This window comes from Calonectris borealis, chromosome 2 (genome assembly GCF_964195595.1).
Source record: "Calonectris borealis chromosome 2, bCalBor7.hap1.2, whole genome shotgun sequence".
Classification (NCBI taxonomy): domain Eukaryota; kingdom Metazoa; phylum Chordata; class Aves; order Procellariiformes; family Procellariidae; genus Calonectris; species Calonectris borealis.
Window position 1 is genome coordinate 55,323,130 of NC_134313.1, and position 23,780 is coordinate 55,346,909.

General features: G+C 43.5%; 1 protein-coding gene across 1 annotated transcript; it reads left to right on the forward strand.

The window, feature by feature from the left end:
• Nucleotides 1-11,378: 11,378 nt before the first annotated feature.
• TGIF1 (TGFB induced factor homeobox 1) lies at nt 11,379-20,934 on the forward strand. Its single transcript, XM_075142049.1, has 3 exons — nt 11,379-11,558; nt 18,286-18,512; nt 19,854-20,934. Exons 1-3 carry the CDS (start codon nt 11,543-11,545, stop codon nt 20,418-20,420), a joined length of 810 nt encoding a protein of 269 aa, XP_074998150.1. The 5' UTR covers nt 11,379-11,542; the 3' UTR covers nt 20,421-20,934.
• The last annotated feature ends 2,846 nt before the right edge of the window (nt 20,935-23,780 follow it).

The following is a 23,780-nucleotide window of genomic DNA, read 5'->3' on the forward strand; positions in this document are numbered from 1 at the left end:
ATATCCATACGTATAGAACCGAACATCAATCTGAAGTGCTCTGTACATTAACATGAGATAGCAAAAAAGATTAGATAAATGCATTATTCTTTTCCTGTGTTATTATTATTTTCCTCTGTGTTATTATTCTTTTCCTCTTAGATTGGTAGGTTCTACCCAGGAAATTAAATTTTGTTTTATTAGCAATGTTCATGCCTTCATACCAAGACTATAGATACATTAACTGTATTACTATGAAATAAAGCAAGAAACAGTACAGCACTGTAAGTAAGCAGCAGTTTTCTCTCAGTGTTTTATCCTCATAGCATAGAACAAGCTTTATTTAAATTTCTGCATTTAACAAAATACTGTGTAATACAAAGTCATTTAACACCCTTATTCGGGGTGAATAATAGCTGTCAGAGTTTTAACCTTTATACAACGTAAAGCTATTCCACTTCTAAAAACCAAACAATTTGAGAAATCATGTTTTGGAAGATGACACTACTACCACCAGATTAATTACCAAGCAGTGAGTGCTGCCTCTTATGTAATCTTTATCTCTGTCTCTTTGAGATATGTGGTTCAGTGTCTGTGTTAAAGAATTAGATAAAAACTTCAGTTTAAAGGGGGAAACTAAAAAAAAAAAGAGGGGGCTAAGTTTATTTCAGCATTTCCGACTTCTGTAACTGGAACACAGATTGTAAGCCTTATGCATTGCAGAAACTCCCCCTTTTCCCCAAAAATCTTCCAAATTCTCAGTAACGGTTAAGTACTTAATGCCACTTTGGCCCTAGATTTCACGTCCATTTCAGTGTTGTACATCACATACAATGTAGTGTCTACTCAGTTATCACTGTTGACCAAAAGGATCTTTATTCCAGAACGAGAAGTGAGATTCACCAGAAGCAGCTATTGCCCTACCGCCCTCCTGACCAGCACTGCTCCTGGCAACATGGCTCCTGCTAACCACGTGACATAATCACGCACGGCTGGGCACTTCTATATTTTAGCATGAGCTAGGCATGTTATGTTAACCACGAATAGGTATAGGTTAAGAATTTGACAGTATACAGTTATAGAGCACTTTGTGTCCACTAGAGTTAACTGCAGGTATGCATGATTTATCTAGTATCAAACCTGGCAGCAGTTTCTTTCCAGAAAAATGAGTGAGAACACATTCATTGGTTCAATATGAATTAGCTTTCAGTTAACAAGTCAAAAATAAATATAGGATTTTTGAAACTGTCAACGTTTTCGTTTCACATTTAAGGCTAAAAGGTTCTGTCTTCAAAGGGGAAGTTACTCAGTCTTAAACTAACAGGATTTAAGAATAGAAATGCTAGCCAGGACCTAGCTATATGCAGCTTGCTTAGATTTTGTGACTGCGGGCACACTTGCAAGAGATTGAAACAGATGTCAATCATCTGCCTTAACTGCACACAGGTAAGACAGACAATTAGCACCTTGTAAAGTTGTAAACAATTCAACACAAAGACCGAAAGTCATTCGAACTTGCTGTAGCCTTCTGTTAGGCTTTTCAGGACTAACCAGTTAATCAAACAGCTCCACACCTGAAGTTTATCTCTGAACAGCTGAAGTCAGATCCTCAGCCATCTGATGATCCTACATGAAACTGTTAGCATCCAGGTGATTCAATTCCAGCTCCTCAGGAGACTGATGACCCTACTTGTCAGGTTTTGTTACACCTCATAAGGGGTACAGAGGTGGGGTAGGTATAAGAGATTCTAACATTTGCTGGTATTAGGATGGTAACTCTTAACTGCAATGGAAGGAGGAAAACCATAGATTGTAGCGTCTTAATAGTTAACAGATCAACATATGATTAACAGCTGTGTAAAGACTTACCTTTGTTCTGTAAGGATGCACAGTTCGTTCATCTAGTTTCACTTTTTCCTTAAGTGTCCCAAGACCCCTTCTTATCAAGACATGAAATCTCCGCATTAAGCTTAGACTGCTAATGTACTCACTTTACACTGAGGATCCAAGCCCAGCTACTTGTACCTTCAGTATCTCCTAATGCATTACCACAATTTCCCTGGGCTCCCAGGGCAGTTATCCCCCACTTCTCTGAAAGAACAATGTGACTCTGCCTACTGCTGGACAAAGAACAATTAGCTATGAGTCTTATCACCTAGCTAATTATGCAGGCCACAGAGCACCCATGAAATACTGAGAATGTCCCCATGATTTCTGGCATTTGAGATGACTATGTTTAAAGACTCCCGAAGAAGATCAAAATCATTAAGACTATCACAAAAATATTTACATGAAGGACGGTTTGAGCATTTACACTCTAAAAACATACGAATGCCCAAATCTTACAAAAGCAAACGCTCAGAATACACGCAGTTTTAGGGACTGCCTGCCATAATGCCACTCACTTTACCTAAGTTAAGGCTTCTCAGACTATTTAAAGTTAAGTGTTGTTACAGGTCCCCTACGGTGACCAAGTCGGATATTCATAGGGTCACTGTGTTTTGAGATCCACGAACCCTCATGTTCATTTTCGGACATTGTGAAAGTAATGTGAAAGTAAATCATAACTTAGGCCTTCGCAAAACAAACTACTTGTCTCAAGCTGCTTACGGACTACCCAGAATACCCATATCTTTAAGTGCCATGTCCCAAAAATGCAATCCTGGGGATGCTCCTGGGTTACAGTTTACCCTTCACCAACACATCATAGTTTAAAAAAAAACAAGTGAAAATTACAGTTCTGTAGGCTGCGTTATTTTACTTCAGCATTCACAAAAAATATCCTGACGTAGAAAAAATACTTTTATATAAAAAGCCCTGTCTCACTTTTCTCATGGTGTCTAGGTTCCTTTCTTTTTTTTGCTAAATGGGCTATTTCTTTCAGTGAGCAGTAGCCCTCTCCCTACATCGGGCTGGATCCTACACATCCAAACGGAAGGCTGTCCTAAGAAGTGCTGGACTTGATGATCATGTGTAGGAACAGCACATTACAGTGAGCAGAAAGCCCCATGCAGACTCAGAAATGTCAGCACTACTGAACACAGATAGCACGCATTCCTGTTTCTCTCCTCTGCTCAATCCTCCTTTATCTGCAAACCTTCAGGATTTGGGTTTTAAAATCAAGCACCGACACTTGACTTATTTTCCCTAGTACAAAAGTACTGAGGGTGAGAGCAGAAGCCCCCATCCAATCGCTGTGATCCTCCCCAAAAAACCAACAAAACCTTGATGAAATTAATTTCCTTAGACTGTAGCGCTCTCATTGTCTCCTCATATTCACATTTGGATGGGCCACATGCAGGTTTAGTGATCTTCCTCGGTGCCCTAAATCATAACTGCAGACAGGCACAGTCCCAAATCATCACAACGTGCATTTGCCTTCAGAAGACTAGGGCCTCAGGCTATGTCTAGGATTTTATAGGAAGGTAGCCAACACCCATTACCTGTCACTTTAAAAACCTTACACGCCTATTTCAGCAGTGAAAACTTAACTCTTTTCTATAGTCATCAAGCATCCTTTTCATAGCTCCACCCAGGTGCTATGAAAAGATCAGCTCACCCGTATCACCTGCAAGACAGATGCAGTAGTCCCTAGTTCTACAGATTTGCTCCTTCAGGCTGGGCCTCCCAAGCAGGCACTGAATCTTTCCAGCTGAGTACTATGTACATAAATGCTCAGTAAACAAAATAACATTAATAGATTGCTTTTATGTTCAATTGATGAAGCTGTGCCATAAGGCTGTAAATTTGATTGGTCACTCGAAATCTTTGTAACACATCTATAATATTGAAAGAATGTTCTGTTTGCACTTAAATGTGAGGATGACAGCTAACTTAGAATAATGCAAGCAATAATTTTAAATTGTATAACACCAAAGATTAATAAAACAATCACAGCAGCAAAAATAATAAAGTGGAAGCAATACCTATAAAAGTACAAAGCTGACAACTTTGAAAATAAAGCTCCCAGCATGTATTCAGAGCAGGTACAGCACAGACAGCAGTGAAAGCTTTTCTAAACTCAGTATACAGTGTTTAATTTTGGCCTGTCATAAAATCCCACTACTTTTTAACTAGTCTGCATCCTCTTCAATCTTTATTAAACATGAGGTTATATATCTGAATAGTTTTTTCTATACTATTACACCTAATAAAGAACATTCACATTTACATTCTGCTAAAAAGGCATGGAAAATCTGCAGTCCCAGAAGGCATTCTTATTTCCAACATGAGCCTTTCACCCTAATGACAGGGAAAGGCGACAGTGCACCTTTAGCAAGAACTTTCTATTTCCCAAAGTATTAAGTGGTGGTACCATCACTTGCTTAGTTCACAGGCATAACAAGTATTCCAAGTTAGGTTTTTCTTATTAAGAAAGCTAATTATGTTATTTATTGTTATACCAAATAATATTTAGTGTAATAATAAGTGGTATATTTTATTCATTACGATTGCATTTTTGTCCTTCTGCAAGTCAAATTTAACCTTGTCTTGTAAGGACAGAAATAACTTTATAGACAATGTTCCTGAAATAGAATTCTTAAAAAAACAAAACAAACTTTTAGTGTAGACTCAACCAAGTAAATACTTGGCTGACCATTAAGTTACTTTGTTTAGAGTAGACTACACTAAACAAAATAAAAGTGTCCAGATACAGTTATTAAGAAAGAGTTATTTAATTTTGAATTAACATTCTTCCCTGAAAAAAAAAATCGGTTAGCAAGTATAGACATCTCTTGGGCTTTGTTTTTGTTGCTTTGTAAGGTGATTTTTGTACAGCTAGATACAGCGTGCTGATACAAAACCTTAAGTGGAGATAGACATTCTAGTATTTGGCTAGACGAGGTCAGCCAAGCGAGGTCACTCTTGCTTAGGGCGCCTCGCAGTAAACCTCCTGCCTCATCTTCGGTATGCACTAACCAGTCTGTGGTAAAAGCAAGTTAGTCATCCCACAATTAAAAACAAAACAAAACAAAACAAGAAAAACCCTAAACCCACTTTTTTTTTGGTCAGCCATACCCGCTTTACTTGCTTAACTTCTTACAGATAAGCAAAAAATGATTACATAAATTGCAAAATTGCACCCACAGTTTCAAATTTCAGGAAAGAGGGATCTGTTTCCTTGCATGCCCCAAGTTCTTGAGCTAAGCTGAGACTGTCAATGATCATGCCATTTATCATGCTGATTTTGATACGCTCACTTGCGTGCCACAAAAGAAAACAGAGCCAGAGTCCCCCGCCCCTTAGAGAAGAGGGCAAAGCAGTTATGAGATGTGCCTGTGGTGGACAAAAATAATCGTTTCTGCATAACTGGAAGGAATACATGAGGTTTGTTTTTCATCAAACTTGTACTTTTATTTTAAGTTAAAACCTGAAAGTGAACACTATTACTCCAAGCAAGATTAAACCTATAATTCACTTTTTTTATTTTTAATTTTACACAGTGGTCTGACTTCAAACCATGGAGAAGAAATTGCTTTTACATTAATGCAAGTTTCATAAACCACTCCCCAGAGTAACTGCACAGCTTTTAGTCTCAGAGCCTAAGTGATTACGCCACTTATGAAGTTCCCGCATTGTCTTATAACTAACATTACTGTATATATTTAAGTTGCCCCATAGTAATCATAATATTCTATTTCCATATGCTTATATACCGAGGCATAGACATGGGGGAGGACCACGTGGAGATGAGGGAGCAAAGGCTGGCACAGGGAAGAGTTGAAGGAGGCCCCAGAGAGAGACTCGGCACCAGAACCTGCTGGAAGCCATTGCTCTCCTTTGCCAGTGAGTGTCAGGAAACTCCAGTGGGGAGCACAGATCACTCCAGCAGCTGATCCTCACCAGGAGGGATAACCACTGCCCGTTACCTCGAGTCCATGCTGAGAACCAAAAGGTTGCAAACCTGATACTCTACCAGACAGGAGTCAGTGTGATTCTACGTAAGGAATTCCTGGGGCTTTTGTTCTTGCCTGATCTTTGATAACCACAAGAATGCCCACATTAAAAAAAGTGAAAAGCATGTTCAAGTTGCAGAGTCTCTTATGCAGTTGCAGAGTCTATTATGCAGAAGTTCTGAAATCTTAGGATTGTCTTCACAACTTTGATTTACCATTTTTGCCCTTGCACAAAGGTGGCAAAGTGAGTTTTAACTATGGGAGCACAGCTGGTTGGCATAATTTATTTAGATTTCCAAAAGGTTTTTGACAAGGTTCCATGCAAGGAGCTACTGGAGAAACCAAGAAGGTGCTAGGGGAAAAAAGCAAACAATTTCCATGAATGAATATCTGGTTGGAGCAAGAGAATCAAATTGCAAGATTAAATGGTTGGTTTTTATTAAGACAAAAGGTTAACAGCAGGGTGCTTCCAGGCCCTATATTCAGTCCAGTGTTCTTGAATATATTACCTCAGAACAGTGAGAGAGGGAGAAATAGGGACAGGTGAAGAATAGTGAGGTGCCAGAGTCTACAGCTATCAAAAATATATTTGGGAAAAGGGAGATTTGTGAGTAACTTCAGTGTGACTTCTGTTACATGAAAGAACAATGCAATGACAAAAGAAATTCAGCACTGAGATGAATATGAAACCGTACACGAGAGAAACTTCAAACAAGCTATACAACCTCCAAAGTTGATAGAGCCCCGTGCTCAGTATGTGGCAGCAGCCAAAGATAAAGCCTAACATGCTGGATTCCATAAGAAATAGGTCAGGGAGTAACATCAAATACATATATATTGTAATCAGAGGCATAACCTTGCTTATAATACTGCATGCAGCATAAGTCACCTTTACTGAAAAATGGAATATTGTAGGACTAAATAGACTTGGGAGAGAACCAAGGCAATGATCAAAAGCTGGGAGTAATTCTCATAGGAAAAGAGATTGAGAAGAGTGAAAAATGTTATCTCCGAAAGCAGACATGATAAAAGTATATAAAATAACGAATGGTACAGAGAAGGTAAAACCCAGGAAATTCTGTTTTCATTGTCTCGAACCACAAGAGGATATTCAAAGAAATAAATAGATAAGAAAAAAAAGAAAAAGAAATGCATTTTTATGTAATTCACAACTCAACATGCTATTCTGCCATTGACTGCCATTACAGAGTTTTAATGCTATAGAGATATTAAACTTTTATATCACATCCAGCTATCTCAGTAACAAAATCTGAAGTTATATTAAACTATTGCTCCAGTGCTTGTATCGAACTATTAAAGATGTGGATGGGACATTTGTGAGAAAATATTACCTCACATCTGCCTTCTGTAGCCTCTCCTTTTCCTCTGAGAAAAGGACATCTGAGACTACTCAATGTCATGGATAAGAAAAGGTGAAGAATGGGTGTGACCCACAGTAGCGATTCCTGTTTTTCCATGCATAGGACAGATTTATTCACTGGAAAAAACGTTATTTATAACATTGCTTTATTCTCATTGCCAAAGGTATGACCTGCTTAACTTACTGTGCACTACTTAATTCTGTTCTGAATATAAAGGAATAAATTTTCTCACAAACATTTCAATGTCATCTGAGAGTTCCACAAAGATCAGTGGGTTTATTTTCATAATATCCTATAAAGTGGGGGGAAAAAAATATAATACTCTCCAGTTCATAAATGGGAAACTGGAACAAACAGGCTAAGATAACAAACATCCAGAAGCCTGAGATGCCTAGGTCCTGATTTTCCAGAGTACTTCCTTTAGGAGTTTCTATGCCCAAAGCATGGCCTTGGAGACTTCAGTAGTAGTTAGGCAAACACAGTCCCAGCATCTCAAAGCAAAGCACTTGTAAATTAAGAAACATACAATTAGTTGTGCAAGATATCACACGTGGCAGCGTGACAGGACAGAAACACACGTGCATCACCACAGAACATTGATAAACCTATGATATGGACAATCATCGAGCAACTCAAAATCTAGCCCCTCCAGTTTTATTTCTCTCCCTTCTTGGAATCCAGCTTTACAAATACTTACAGCATGTCTATGCAGATGGGTCCAGACAGAGTTGAACTTGCTCTGACTAAACCAAGCTGTTCAAACCTGTTGGCACAGATATATCTTGATGCACATGTATACCACTACTTACCCAAGGAGCTGCACAGATGCCAAAGTTACTCAGTAAGCAGTGTGAACTGCGTGTGAGATATGGTTATTAGCGCTGATGCAGCTCCAGCAGATTAAGTAATACTAAAAAACACAGCCTCGCCAACATGTGAAGGGAAAAGAAAAACTGCAGAAAGTTACATACTGTCTTCCATACCATCTACTTCTGCCTGCAAGCAGCAGCCAACACCAACACCCATCATCAACGTACAAGCCAGCAGGTTACTACATTCATTGTAAAATCAAGTTGCTCTGTTCCTTGAGCTCAGGACAGGCAACAAAGTCACCTGCCCTCTCTTTAGATACAACCTTGTTTCAGGTGTGTTGAGGCTTTACTGGTAGAGAAGGTTGCAGGGGTTTTCTTCCACCCACCCTACTTTTTTGCAAACTTTATCCACCCTACCACCTCGAACACATATCAAGAGTCTTCAAGTGGTAAAGACAGCCAGAATTTGTAGACAGACCCGAGGTATTGCCCCAGGCAACAACTGCAAGGTGCACGGCACAAGCCCACTTTCTGTCTTTCCCAGTGGTCCCAACTATGGATACACTCCTCCATACTCACATCCGTGGAGTAACTTGGTTCAAAAAAATGCCTCTCCGTGCATTTTGTACCCGGGGAGCTAGGAATGAACACCCATTGGTCCACTGCCCGCTCCCACTAGCTAAAAAGCTGCCACACGAAGTCACAATCAATCTTCTAGCATCCTTTGAGAAAATTCCTAGGAACCCATGTTCCAGCAGAGCTAGAAAGGCTGTTTCTAACGCTCTTAAAAGCAAGCCTGAGCTCAGTGTGAAAATAAACCTTTATTTTATCCCCTCATAAAAGTGACCTTGCCAAAGAAGAACAAAAAAAAACCACCAAAAACCCACACCTAACCCAAACAAACTTCAAAAACAAAAAAAAGGAAAAAAATAAAGAAAGAAAGGGAAGAGTTTGTTAGTTTGTTTCACAAATTTGCCGGCAGTCCCAAGGACAATAAGCAAGCGTGAGGCTGCTCGGGCGGTATGGAGAAAGGGAAATCTCTTCAAATCCTTGACGTGTCTTTTGTTAACTTCCCGTAATTACTTTTTTGGCATGACCATGCCTGGACGCTCAAAACACCAGTTGGAAGAGTCAGCCCTCACAGCTGGGAAGCAGGACTTGCAACAACAAAAACAAAACAGAAAAAAAGAAATACAGCGGCGTGTGCGCACACACCCCCTGCCCCTGAGTCACCGGTCCCTCGGAGACACAGCTCGCTTCTTGTCACGTTAAAAACACCCGCCCCTGAGCGAGCGAGCGAGCCTCATCCTGCCGAGCTTCCCCACCCCTACCCGGGCGCGAACCGAACTGGACACAACCGAGAGGCTACGCCAGCACCGCGGCGGGAAGGCGGCCTGAAGGGCGCGCACGACTCCCCCCTGCCCCTCCCGGCCGGCGGAGGGCGGTTGGTCGGCGGGTAACGGCCCGGCTCGCGCCGCCGGCGGGCGCTCAGTGAGCGCCGCGCGGCACAACCGCCCGCCTGAGTCGGCGCTGGACCCGCGGCGCCGTGAGTCAGTGCGGCTGGCCCGGCCCGCCTCGCTAACCTACCGCCGGGCACGGCGGGTACCAGCCGCCAGCCCCAACGGCCACCCGAAAGCGAACCGCCGGCTCCACAGCGGCCAACACTGGGGCCTTGTTAACTGGCGTGACTCACCAGCCGCCCTCCCCCCGCACATGTCCCCCATTCAGGATGTAACAGCTGTTTTATCTCCAGCAAGGTCGCTGTAATTACGCCACATAAAAATAGTTACAAGGTACTTGGGAGGATTTGCTGTTAAAACGCCGTTGCTTCCTCTTCTGTTGTGAATGCGCGTTTGTGTGGATGCCCGCGTCGCCGAGCAGGAGGGTGGGGGAAGGAAGGAGCCCTGCTCTGCCGTAGGAATTCATTATTTCATCAGCCGTTTAAAGCCTTTGCTTCTCAACCCCCAGCGCCTGCCCCCGCTCCTCCTCGTCCGCAAACAGCCCAGCACGTGGCGGTGCAGGAGTAATATAAATATACACACTCCCGTGCATTAAAAGCACGCTACATCCGCACGCGTGTTTCGAAGCAAGGCGGTTTATTTTACTTTCCACGCCAAAAACCTTCGCGCATGAAACTTCAGCCCGCAGCTCGGCGTTCAGCACTTTGAAGTATGCGCCCGGCGCCAAAGGGCACCTCGCTTTGACAGGGGGCGGCGGGGGAGCCCCGGGACCCGCCGCCGAGGCCGCCCGTGTCCGGGGAGGGCTCTGCCCCCCGCTCGGTGGGAAGCTGGAGCGAACCCCACGCGAACGAGGGGCTCGCAGGTCCCGCGTTTCCCATCCCGAAGGAAAATAAACTGTTGCTGCAACACGTGCTCGCCTGAGAGGGATGAGTCAAGCTGTGAGACTTTTCTCCTTTACAGCGATGAGCATGTGTCGCACCAGAACCCACCCGGCGGGGGGGGGGGGGGGGGAGCGGCGGAGGGGGAGGAAAACAACCTTTACGAACTGATGTAAAAATAACCCCAGAAACGGGGCTCGGCTTCCCCCGCGGGAGGGGCTGGCCAGCGCCTGCCGGCCAGGGCTCATTCAGTGCCATCGGGGGGGACGGGGGGCAGGAGGCGAAGCAGCCCCTGCCGGACCGCTCGGCAGCCGGGAGGGGGGCGCCGGGGAGGCGAGGCGGCGGTGCCGCCGGTCTTTGGAGGGCTTCTCCTACTGCCCTACGTACTCTCCTTTCTTCTCTCTATTCACGCGAAGGAGTGGGTGGTTCATCCGGCAGCAACAGGAGGAGGCTAGTCAAGGGCAGCTGTCAAAATCTGCCCCCCCCGTCCCCTTCTCCTTCCAGTTTAATGATCAAACGTCTGCCTGGAAGAAAGGCGAGGGAGCGGGGGGCACGCAGGGCCCCCCCCGCCACCGCTGTTGTGTGTGCATGAGCGAGCGGGTACGGGCAGACCCCCCCCCCCCGCGCCGGCCCGTCCCTCCCCTCCCGTCTGACAGAGCCACAGCAGCCCGGGAGGGGAGGAGAGAGGAGGAGGAGGAGGAGGCAGCGCGGCAGCCGCGAGTGCCAGTACAGCGCTGGGTTACTCTCCCGTACTCGCTGCGGGAAGGTGGGGGAGGGCGGGCGGCGTGTACCTTTTCCTCCCGTGCCTCTCCTCACTTTAACAAGCCGGGGCCAATCGCCGGCAGAAGGGAACAAAGGGAAGGGGGGAGGGAAGCCCACCCCGGCAGCGGCCGCACCAGAAAACCCCCGGGGAGGACAGGCAGAGCCCTGCGGCTCCCGCTGACAGCGCGCGGCCCCGGACTGCGCGCCTGGATCCGCGCTCCGTGGCCGTGCTGCTTCTTCTCTGTTGCTCCTCCTCGCCGAGTTCAAAGGGGGAGCAGCGTCCGGCAACGGGAGAGAAACTTGGGTCGGCGAGCGGGTGCCCCTGGCTCCTGGTGTGCGGGGTGTCCGGCGGCAGCGGCGGCTCGGATCAAGATGAAAAGTAAAAAAGGTAGTTGTGATGGGGCGTGCTGGGCCGCTGGGGGAAAGTGGGGTGCCCTGCGCCTCCCCTCTCCCTGCGGGAGCGGCTTGGGGGAAAGCGGGGGGGGGGCCGTTGCCAAGCCAGACGGAGTCTGTTTCCCGTCTCTCCTCGGCCCTTTTCTCCCCAGTGCCCCCCGCCGCGGCCGCGCTCCCGCGGAAGATGGCAGTGGATGCTCCGCTCCCAGACAAAACATGCGGGGCTGTTGTTTGGAGGCAGCCGCCTCTCCGCGCCGCTGGCTCCCTGTCAAAAACATGGCCAGCCGCCCGCTTTGTGCCTCCGCGAAGTTTTGTTTTCGCTCCCTCCGCCGAGCCTGTTTCCCCTGCCCTCCGCTAAAACGCGTTTTGTCGCTTTTCCGCGCCGAGCCCCGCCGTCCCGATGACGGGGGGTGAGGGTGCGGGTCGTTTTCCTAACGGGGCGAGGAAAGCGGGGCCGCCCGCAGCTCGGAGCGCCGCGACCCGCGGGCTCCTGGCAACTCTTTGTTCGCGGCGGCGGGGGGGAGCGGGCACGGCGGCGTGGGGCTGGGGGGCCGCGGCAGGAGGGTCTCGAATCCTGTCCGCGGCCTCGACGCGTTGTGTTGCTCAAAGTTGCTGCCTTTTCCTTCCCTTTCGTTTATCCCTTAAAACGCGGAAAAAAGTACAAAGTTTCGACACAGTTAGGGTTAAAAGGTGGAAGACTTCCTCCCCCCCGCCCCCCGTAAAAATAAGGCTCTTAAAGTTTTCTGTGTGTTAGTTTACAAACAGACGAACTTTCCAGTTAGAGGATTGTTACTCTTTTCGCTTGTGGTGCTTTTAAGTGCCTTTAAATTAGAGCTTGGCCACAAAGATGCGGAACGTGCTTTCAGATTTAACACATCTGCGCTGGCTGCAAAGAAGTTTATAGCAAAGCAGGATCTTTTCAGTTGCGATTTACCGTTCCGTAGTGTGGATGAAGGGTGTTTCGCATTCAAAGACCATTAAATTGCCCCAAGTGGAGGGTTAGAGGGGAGCAGTGCGCATGTTCAGTACTCCAGAGTTGTGCTGTTTTTCACCTACTACGCATTCCTGCGGCTCTGTAGTAGAGCAGCCTCGCTCATTGTTAATATCCTTGGAGCAATTAATGCATAAGTAGTTCGTGAAATCATTGGGCTGCTGGAAACGTGATGTACTAATATGGTTTGTAGCCCTCGTAAGAATCTTTGGACGTGCCACTCGTCTAAGAGGAGCACACACAAAGGGACTTAAGGCACAAAGACGAAGTTTGAACAGCGGGCAGGGTGGTGGTTAAAAGCGAAGCGTTCGGAGCTCCCGCAGGAGCTGGGCGCGTTTCAGCCTGCTAGCTAGCTGCACGGATTTTTAGATTACAACATGTGCTGCATACCAAGCTCAGCCGTCTGTGCCTAGAGACAGTGACAGTATTGACTTTAAAATGTTGCAGTCGTCTTAGGTAGGCTGAGATTCTTAACCTTATTGCAAGCAGTTTTGTTTTTTTTTTTTTTTTTCTTTTTTATGGTCTAACTGAATTAATTTAGCCCAGTTATTTTTAGGACATTCCTATGCTCCCTGTTTGCACAGCAGTGGTGAGCTGGTTTCCTGTCTGCTGTTGCTTCCATTGTTCAGACTTCTCTCCCCGAGGGCAGCTGCTGGTTGGTGAAATACCAAACTCCCTGCACTTTCAACTGTTGTTCTTGCCACCCCCGAAATAAATGCCTGTGAAAAACGCTGACGTAGTTTCTAGGTATGCATGTGTAGGGCTTTGTGTGTGTGTGTATGTGTGTGAGAGAGGAGGTGTGGGGGGGAGATCTTCTGCTTTGAGGATTGCAAGTCCTGGGCTGAAACAATGGAAACAATGAAAGGTGACAGGCGGGAGGGAGAACTTTTGAGAGGGGCCATGGTCCTGGGGTTTGCGTGGCAGAAATTAAAAGGTGAGGAGACAAAGACAGAAACTTTTAAAAAGATGTTAGGGCTAGGGTGCCTTTGTTTTATTAGAGGTTGGGCTTGTAGTTATTTGTGACCTCCTGGCATTTGAGGCTCATTCAAGAAGTTTCAAAGAGTGACTTTGTTACAGATTTCTTGCTTGCACTTCTAGAAAAATCCCATTTAAAGAAAAAAAATTGTATAGCATAGCCAAGTCTGGCTGCTTTAGAAGCATTAGAGAGCAAGCTGTGAAATGCAAAGGAAAACAAATAAGCTGGTTCCTCAATTATGAAACCTATTCAGAGGAAAAAGTTGGTTTTTTTACTGTGGAAATTCCCTTCTGCATCCTTGTAGTTCTTGGTTACTTATGAATAATTTTAAATGAATTTATTTTTGTTGTTAGTTTTTAAATTCACATTAAATTTTAGTTAGGTTTTTTTGTTTGTGTGTTGGATTTTTTGGGGGGTTGGGTTTTTTGGTTTGTGTTTTTTGGGTTTTTTTAGCTGACAGGCTGTGGATTAAAACCCCAAGGACTCTTCTGTGGATAGTTTCATTTACAAATAATAACGTGATAGCAATCACATTGAACGTATTCAGCTTGTTAATTAGCTGATTTAGAATACAGTCTCGCAAAGACACAGGCATGTGCTCAAGTTTATACATGTGAGGAATCCTACTGAACTTGGTTACAACAGGATCGGGGCCTTAGATGGGAACTGGTTCTGTTTATCTGTGCTCATAAAAAAAATCTGGCTTAAGAAATTCAGAGAACCCTAAAGGGGTGGAGTGGGAGGTTTCTGTAAGGTGATTTTTGTCCGTCCCCTCTCTGGAGGGCAGAGATTGTTCCTTGTGGTATACTTTGTCCTGTTTTGAATAACAATTGGCTTCTGCCACTTCCTCTGTGAAGCTCTTCCTCGACACAATGGGATAGTTGTTTTTTTTTTCCTGATACTCAGCCTAAATTTTTCATTTGCTTAACTTCCATTTCATTTGTCTCGGCCTCTCTACATACTTTGTCCTCCTCCTCAAAGCATTTCAGCATGCTTTCTTAAGTAGCAGTAGTTTATTTTGAAATCAACTTTAGTCATCACTGTACTTTTACTCAAGTTGTTTCAAGCTGTTAACGGTTGGATGTTGAGCCTAGACTCGAGATCCTCCTAGGTGTAATCTTCCCTGAGCTGATTACAGGAGGACCTGTAAAGTCTTTGGCCTGTGATACAATGCAACAGTGCATTCAATCATGTATATGACTTCAGTTGAAAAGCCGGGAGGATAAAGTAATTTATAAAGAAGGGATGCTGATCATGTAGTTCTTAGGTCATTAATAGCATGGACTGCTCATCTAAGTGGTGATGGGGGAGTGGAGAACTGGGTTTTTGTATTGTTTCTCAGACCTCTGTGTGAATGAACTCGTGCTGCTTTAATTTAGTCCTATAGAAGCAGTTTTTCTGCTTAGATTAAACATATTTAGGAGAAGACATAAAATAAGCTGGTCCTAGCCTGCCTTTGAGACAAAATAAATTAGTAGGTCACCTGGGGCTACTCATCGTGTCCACAAGCCTTTATTCTGGGTGTAAATAACAGTAAGCCAATGGTCCGGTCGTGGAGCCTAGCCAGAAGCCTTTTCAGTTGGGCCCTGTTAAAACAGGAAACCAGCAGCGAATAGCCTGATTACTAACAAGACGGAAAAACAAAGCTGGGTTGTAATCAGCAGGAATGCTTTAATGAAAACAGAGCCTTGACAGCAACAACGTGGCTCCTGCTCTAGTAAAAAATATCAGCTGGGGTAGTGCGAGATTGCTAGCCATGACTTCCTGTTGCTGCTCGCTCTGTACCACGCCGGAGAGATCTGCCACAACTTCAGAGGGCTGATCATCTATTTAAATGAGCTCATTTAAATATGAGGAGAAGTTGTACTACACCGGGTTTCCTGCTTAACCAAAACCTGCTTTGTGTCACTAACTTACTGTGTCAATTAATAAGACACACTAAACGAGCGGGTCAAAGGGCAGGCTGTACTGTTGACTCATTTCTTGCTAGGTAGGTTACGGTTAGTCAGACGGCAACTTTTACTTTAGCAAAAGATCTTGTTTGCAAAATAGAGGAACGTTTTTATGCTGCTGGCTTTCAGACAGTATTTTGTCACTTTTTGTTTTGGGTGAAAAAGAGCAACAGTTGTAGAAGTTGTTTTGCTGTCAAATAAGTTTTCTCAAATTCAGAGAGGTGCCCGTGGAGTCTTGTAGCTGTGTGTTAGATCTTGGAGAGGTTGCTCCAGATGGGGTGGTGTGCGTCTGGAGGACTTCTGGTTATGCCACGTGAATATGGCTCACAAACCATTAGACACCTAACTTTCTCATAGGAGTAGTTTCTTTGGCTTCTCTTCCTCTTATTTCCAGCCCTCACTGTCTGCCTCTCCCTGTTTTTCAAGGTCCTGTCTTACTGCCTATTATATTTAAAAACAAACAAAAAACCCAACCCACTGAAGTGCCGCAACACTTCTGGTTTCTGACAAACAAGAACAGCGTACTTGAAAACATTGTCTGAATAGCGTAGGCTAGTTTTAGCTAGTTTTTAAATTCAATTTAAAAGGGATGAGCTGCTTTGCAGTGCCATCGTGTTGTCTGTGCAGGATCTTTGTTCCAAGAAGTGCTCCTCATGGCTCCAGGAGCCCATTGTGCAAGGCATGTTCTCAGGTTAGGTTGCAAGCGTGACAGCACTTTCCGTGAAGCTATGACAAATGTAAAGCAGTTTGCTCTGAATCATTTTAAAGCAAACTTGACATACTTTGTATGTGAATTAAGAACCTGTTTACATAAATTGGAGTTTATCTTGTGTTCGCTATTTAAATATTGTCCTATTGTTCCTGTTCCATGACTGGATAATTTATGTAGCTAATCATCACAGGAAAAAATTGGTATGTCAGTTTGGTGTTTGTCGGTTACATAAATCAGCAATTGGGAGGATGAAAACAATACTAAGTAAGTTACTGAAGTAACTGCGCCAGACAAATTGCAGATTGATCATCCTGCTGGGAATGCTTGCGTGTCAAAAATACGCATTGAAATTTGGACAACTTAAGCTAAATGTAAGGGTGTTGGAGCTGTTTATAAATAGGGGAAAGAAACAATAATTCACGATGTCAGCTTTGGCTGAAGTTTGAAAGTGTGGGGAGAGGCCGCCCCCCCCCGAAGTATTAAGCAAAACTTGCACACACACCCCTTTTTCCGTTTTGTTTGTTGTTTTTTTTTTAAATGATGTTAATTCCTTCTGTTCAATTCCTTTCTTTATTTATGGATATAACTATAGCTTTATATAGTTTTATACTTTCACAGGCACCCTTGTCATATTTTAGGGCTGACTTTGTTTCCTTACACAGAATTTTTGAACTATGGGTGGTTGCCCACATAAAAATTTTACTTTTGACATTTAACTTGTTTTTACTATTAAGGTTTTTAGTTTAAATGTTATGAATGAGCAAGTCACCCCCCTCCAAGTTCAAAACAGAAAGATTAAGGGCTTGTTTGCCTTCTATAATTTCTAGAAAATGCTTCTGAAAGCCAGTATAATTTCACTTGAAATTAGTGTTTAATTGTACTAGTTGAAAATGGGTGCTATCTTACTTGGATTTATATATAGTTTGTAAGATTCCTAACATTTCTGGTGAGCTTAACCTGGTGAGTATTTAAAGCATGGTTTTCTTCGTATTTTACAGCACTATTTGTTTCCTCAGTGACTTTTATATCCTACCAAAGGAACAGAATTGTAGTGTTCCTAATTTTGAATACTTTTTTTTTCTTTCTTTTTTTTTTTTTAATTTACATACCATACTAGTATGGTACATACGTTACTAGTAGTGTGGTGTATATATAAAGGGATAATCAAACTTTGAAATCTGTTCCTTCCTTTGTGTTGAAGGAAAAAGGTATGCAGTTAACTTGGAAATCTGGAGCCTTTGTAGTAAGTGTAGCACAGAACACACATTTCCACAGATTATAATAGGAGGTGAAAACCCTGAAGTTGAACAAATAATCAGGATGCAAAGTGTTACATTTAAAACAAACCAACCAACCCACCCAAACATTAAAAGATTGTGTTTCTTCAATACAGAAGTGCAATTAAATTACAGAAGTCCATCTCCTGATAAACTGGTGGACTCTTACATGAGTTAGGCACCTGGTTCTTTCCTTTTCCTGCACTTTTTTGTCTTCCTAAGTGAAAATCCACTCGAGGGTGGGGCCAGACACAATTTTTCCCTTTCTTCTTTTCTTGTTCCATTAGTTTTTATTAATAGATCTGGAATGAGCTATTAATTTATAAAATCTGCAAGCTGTCTCTCCCAGGAGGGAGGCATCGGCATGTTAAGAAATAATTAAATAACCCATTGCTTGAGTTGGGTGTTTTAAGTTCTTGCTTATTGACCTTTCGCCCAGCCACTGGATGGTTATCCTTGAAGAAAAGTGTTGGATGCATACCATAGCAACCAAATTTGGACAATATTGGCATTAGATTGAAGCTATCTGATAACATGCAGCGGATAAAAGGTTGCCAGGGGAACAAGAAAATGAGGGTTTGCAGAGAAGAATTCCCCTAGGAACAGATCATTGGTGCTACTTTTTGTTCAGCTGACAGAAAAGCTACAGCTTGACAAGTTAACGCTACAGGACAAATCTCCTATATAGGAGGCTATACCATGATTCATAGTAAAGACAGTTAATGTAATAAAAAGTGTCCAAACTACAGAATGCTGGAGCTGAGTAGTTTACAGATTTAGGAGGCTGATTGCTCTTGTCTTCTTATAATTGTAGGTGTAGTTGCAATATCAGGCAGTGAAACAGAGGATGATGACACTATGGATGTCCCCCTGGATCTTTCCTCATCTGCTGGCTCAGGCAAACGGAGGAGACGTGGCAACCTGCCCAAGGAATCCGTGCAGATTCTTCGAGACTGGCTATATGAGCACCGATACAACGCTTATCCTTCAGAGCAAGAAAAAGCGCTGTTATCCCGACAGACGCACCTTTCCACACTACAGGTACTCAAAAAAGTAGTTCTCGCTTCAAAAGGAGCTGTTTTCTTCTTAATTTACCTGTGGTCTAGTCACTGATATAAATGTTTACACTGCATGTGAGATTTCCTTTTTTATTGTTACTCACGCTCCTTCTGCCGGCACTTGTAAGGAGAAACACAAATGAATTGTGTGTTACGATGATCTTTGTTTATTGGGAATAAAATTACTTCTCTGGGAGAACAGACAGTCATGAATTCGAGCGTGGATGCTAATTTTTGCAGAATCAGGGCCCCAAAGACATAAAGTGTCTGTATAAGATAATTTATTGTGAGAAGAAGGTATTTATTTGTCAACAGAGGTTTTGTGGTGATAGATATGCAGCTTAACATGTAACTCTTCACTTCTAAAACTGCAGCTTGAGGCTCGTTCCTGTAGAACATGCACATATATAATTATGTGTATGATGACTTCCAGTAAGATCAGGGGAACAACCTGTATGTGATAGAGCTACTCAAGTGTGTTAGTATAGGCATGATGAAGTTTTTGTGTCATTAGTTTGGATTCTTATCCCGGGATGCCGCTGGCAGCTGCGAGGTCCCTTGGATGCATTATTCTCGTCTTCTGTGATCATCTTTGGTGGAGTAGCTATTGACAGCTGCTCCTTTCCACTTTCTGGGAAGGTGGCTGCGTGAGAACTTGGGTAAACCCTGGTTTGGTTTTGAGAGGTGCTAAATATAGAGTGCTCCTGTTGACTTCTGGGCTTTATTTTTCCAGATTAATTCCTTAGGACAAATTTTGTAATTGGCTATAAAGTAAAATTTCCTTAATGTAACATCATAAAGAAAACCTCCTTCTGTAGTAAACAGAAAAAAGACGTTAAACTATAAACTATCCTGTATCGCCCAGGAAACTGGTTTGATATTTAAACAAGGACAAACTTAAATGAGGTAATTCATGTTATGTCTGTCGACACAGTCAGTTGAACAAGGAAAATCAGTAACTATTTGTGGGAGGAGTGGCTCTCTTCAGAGAGAAAAGGTTTTCCTGTTGTTAATTAACCTAAGCTAGGGAACAATAGCTAATAGGTTAATGTGTGTGCACAGAGTTAAAAGCTAAACTCCTCCGTTCCTGCTAGCAGTCTTCAGATGTCCCGGGGCTTTCTGTAACAGGAGCGGGGAGCCGGGGGTAGAGCTGGGACAAGGGAAGGGCCTTTGCCAGGCGTGTCAGGACTTGTCAGTAGGTCTCTCTTTTGTTCTGCAGTTAAGGAAACTGCTTGGAGGGATTCATTAATCTAACCCAACGACTCTAATGGCACATAGTTGGAAATGAATGAAGGTAGAAATTAAGATGTCATTATATTCCCAGGTCTGCAACTGGTTTATCAATGCACGCCGCAGGCTTTTACCTGACATGCTGAGGAAGGATGGCAAAGACCCAAATCAATTCACTATCTCGCGGCGAGGGACCAAGCTTCCCGAGGGCGGCCTGGTGGAGTCTTCCATCAGCACAAAGAACTACATTCCCCTGCTGGAGGAGACCGCCTTCCTTCCCGCTGCCGCGCCGCTCGGCAAGACTGTGTCCTCTTCCAAGCCGGCTTCCCCGGGATCGGTCCTGGCTCGGCCGTCGGTGATTTGCCACACGACTGTGACTGCGTTGAAGGACGCCCCTTTCCACTTTTGCCAGCCAGCTGACGTAGGCCAGACCACGGACCTGCAGCAGCCCCCGGCCAACGGCTTCACAGACAACTCCCTCTCCTACCATGAGGACGCATCTAAACTGGGACCTGGTGCAAATGCACAAAGTGGGCTCTTTAACACTCCTCCTCCAACCCCACCAGACCTTAATCAGGATTTCAGTGGATTTCAGCTGCTGGTGGATGTTGCACTCAAAAGGGCGGCAGAGATGGAGTTGCAGGCAAAACTTATGGCCTAAATCCCCTTCCTTCTCCTTCCCCGTTTTGTTTTTCCAGGCAGGGATCTAACAGCTGTGTGGTTATTGCCACCCACACGATATCAGAAGACTTCACTGCATTATTATTATTTTTTTTTTATTAATCTTATTTGCACAAGGGATTGCTGAAATGAAGCTTCCTGTCACTGAGATGGTCTTCAGTGGAATATGGTCATTCCAAGAATTATAAACTTAAAGCTACTGTAGAAAGAAAGGATTGTGTGTTTGTTTTTTGTTTGTTTTTTTTTTTTTTTAAATGTTTTCTTTGTAGGTTTTTCATAATGTGAGATGGTTCCCAAGATCATGTGATTTGTTTTTGTTTCTTTCAGACTGTGCAATATCTAGTAATGATATAGAGTCTTCTTACCATTCCCATGCGGAACAGAATATACCAACACGCTGTCTAAAATAAATTTTCAATTTTTTTAACAATACGAACTTCGGATGATTATGCTTTTTTCCCATAATGTAATAAAATATTTTCTTTAAAAGTGGATGCATACAGAGTATTTTGTTGAATACTAGTTTTGTGGAAAACACGGCTTTACTCTTGAAATAAATGGAAGTGAGAAATATTTTTGAGCTCATACTGACTTTGTTTAGAGAGCTACGCTAGCAGTTGTTGTTAACCAGATGTTTGAAGGAATGCTGAAAAGTGGGCCAGAAGTACCTGACCGTGTTCTGCTATGTTGAAATTTTTTAAAGGGGCCAAAGGGAGCTGTGTAGGCAACTCTCACTAAATTTCAGGGGGATATCTTAGGCCTCTTTACGAGTTCCGTCTTTTGGCTTCTAGAAATACTTCAGGGCTGGGAGATGTGACAGCCCATGGGGCAGTTCTCCTGAAGATGAAATGAGCAGGCCAGAAGAGGGGTTGGGGCGAGCGTTCTTTGCAGGTCTTTGTGATACAGCTCCTAGTCGTCACTGGTGACAAATTTAGAGGGGGAGGGACAAGGGCTCCCACTCTTACTCTTCTGGGACTAGCAACGACAAGATTTTGACTCAGTAATTCTAGCAGACAGAAATAGAAGAGACTGTATTGGGTTGAAAACTGAGTTCTGGGAGCCAGGTCTTGGTGAGATACTTCAACAGGTGGTTGACTAAGATTTAGAAGAGATCCCTGTTGTATTGGGGTGTATTCTGGCCAACAGAATCCAAGTTACCTTTCAGAAAAGGACTTTGCTATCAAAATGACTTATTACTGAAAAATGTGAAGACTTGCAGCTCACATTTCAACTTAATTTGAATGTCAGTCACCCACCCTTATTCTTCCAACAACAGTGAAATAAGAGACCTCCAGGGGAAAAAATCAGTTCCGGCTAATCCTTAAAAACAAACCAGTTGTCTGTTTGGGAGGCTGGGGAGGGCTTCATGGAGCAGGATAGCTGATGAATTTAAGGATGTCATTATGAGTAGAAGACTGCAATATTCAGACTGCAATGTATATGCATTTTGTTTTGCTGTGGCCTTTATCTTTTTTTGGTGTCAGAAATAACACTCTTTATTTGTTCTCTGGAGTACTCTTTGGAATTCTACTGAACTTCTGCTTTTCTTCAACCTTCAAGTTTAAAATCAATAATTATATTTAAAAAAAAAAAGGGCAAATAGTAAACACTGTGGCTTACTCATGTCTGCATCAGCTGTAGTAACAGTCATCCTAATATACTGTGAATGAATATAGAATTATTTTTTTAAATACTTTTTGTTGAAATAAAGCTAGAAAAAATAATTTTGAACATAGCCAGAGATGGCTGTATACTATGTCTTCAAGGAATAGCACGTGAGTCCAGAAAGAGCCTTGTGGCTTGTCTCTTTGGACACGCTGTACTTTATACTTCTAGGCTATTTTTCCTGGGATACCCATGTATGTTTTTTTAGTCGTTTGTTTGGTTTTTTAAATGGCTAATTATAAAATAAAATGGAAGTACACATCTGTGTAACTGTGAGGTCAATGTTGTGGGAAAAGTTGGTCAATAGACATCCTTTTGTGGCATAGATGATTGTTCTCAAAGGGTGCTAGACACCCAAAGAGCAGTGTCATCTTTGGTAAAGGTTTGGAAGATGCTTCCTCGTCCACATGCGGAAAGGAACTTTATTGCAACACTTCTTACGCCCACGCCTCAAGCACTGACGAAGGAAAAACAACCTCATGCAAACATGTTTGCATTGTTTGATGCGAGTCGTTTGACTTTTTCCTCTTTTTTTTTCCCCCAAAGCAGGTTGCTGGTATGCTGTGGGGTAGAGAAAAAGTGGGGGACTCGGATCATTAAAGGGCATTCTCAGAGATCTTTACTCTTCATTACTCTGCCCTTTAAAATAAAAAAAAAAGTCAGCAAGTTTAGAAAAAAAAATTTGAGCTTTGCTTGCTGAGCTGACCAGTTCTATAATTCTACTAGAACAGCTGCAGTAATGAAAATGAAAATAGGATGAGGAAGAAAGCTGTTGCCATTCAGGTTAACAGTTTTCATTGAAAGTAAAAGCCTGTGGTCTCTGCGCTGTTTTCATTTACCATTATGCCACACAAAATGGCATTAGTGTAACTGAGCACCAAAGTCCTGCCCTTGTGATGAGCACTGCATTTCCATTTTGCTGACTGACTTACCCTGGGGACTTCACTTCTGACCGGTTTTGCTTGAGGCCAATTATTTTTTTTTTTTTTAATTACTTGTGTTAAGGTTACACTTAGAAGTTCAGCTGTAGTCATAAGCCAAACCCCTTTGGCTGAGTAGCACCTGGCACACCGTGTAAAAGCTTTTCCCTACCCTGAGGTGGTGTTTGGAGGAAGAAAATGACTCATATTGAGTACCCACTAAAATAATATCAAAAGGGAGTTTCTGCTTTCCTGTAATCTAGCACTGATAGTTTTTGTGCAGGCTACTGAAGTTCGTCTGAGTCCATTCTTTCAGAGCGGAAACCTGAAGTAACTCCAGATAAAATTACCAAATCTAGGTAGACGTAAGGCTTCAGGTGGAGCTAGGATCCAGAACTGAGCAGGAGTCTAGCACCTAACAAACCAAAGGCGTCAAGCGCTGGTCACTCATCCTTGGGAGAGCAAAGGAAAAGTTTATTTCGGGGAACTTGTTTTACCATGGGATAAGAAAAAAAAGGGAAAAAAAGCAGTAAAAAGAAACAATGAGACAACACGGGCGGTTTTGCTGTTCTTTGCTGCAGTGATAAACCTAACTGCAAGGCAGCTGTGTCAAAACCCAACCTCTGCCTGAAAACACACACTTAGATTGACTTCGAAGAGGAAGGGAAGGCATTGCCGTGCGTTACCGGGGACCGCACAGCCAGCCAGGGCGTAAGGGAGCTAAGAGGTATGACAAATCTATGCCAGGGAAAACA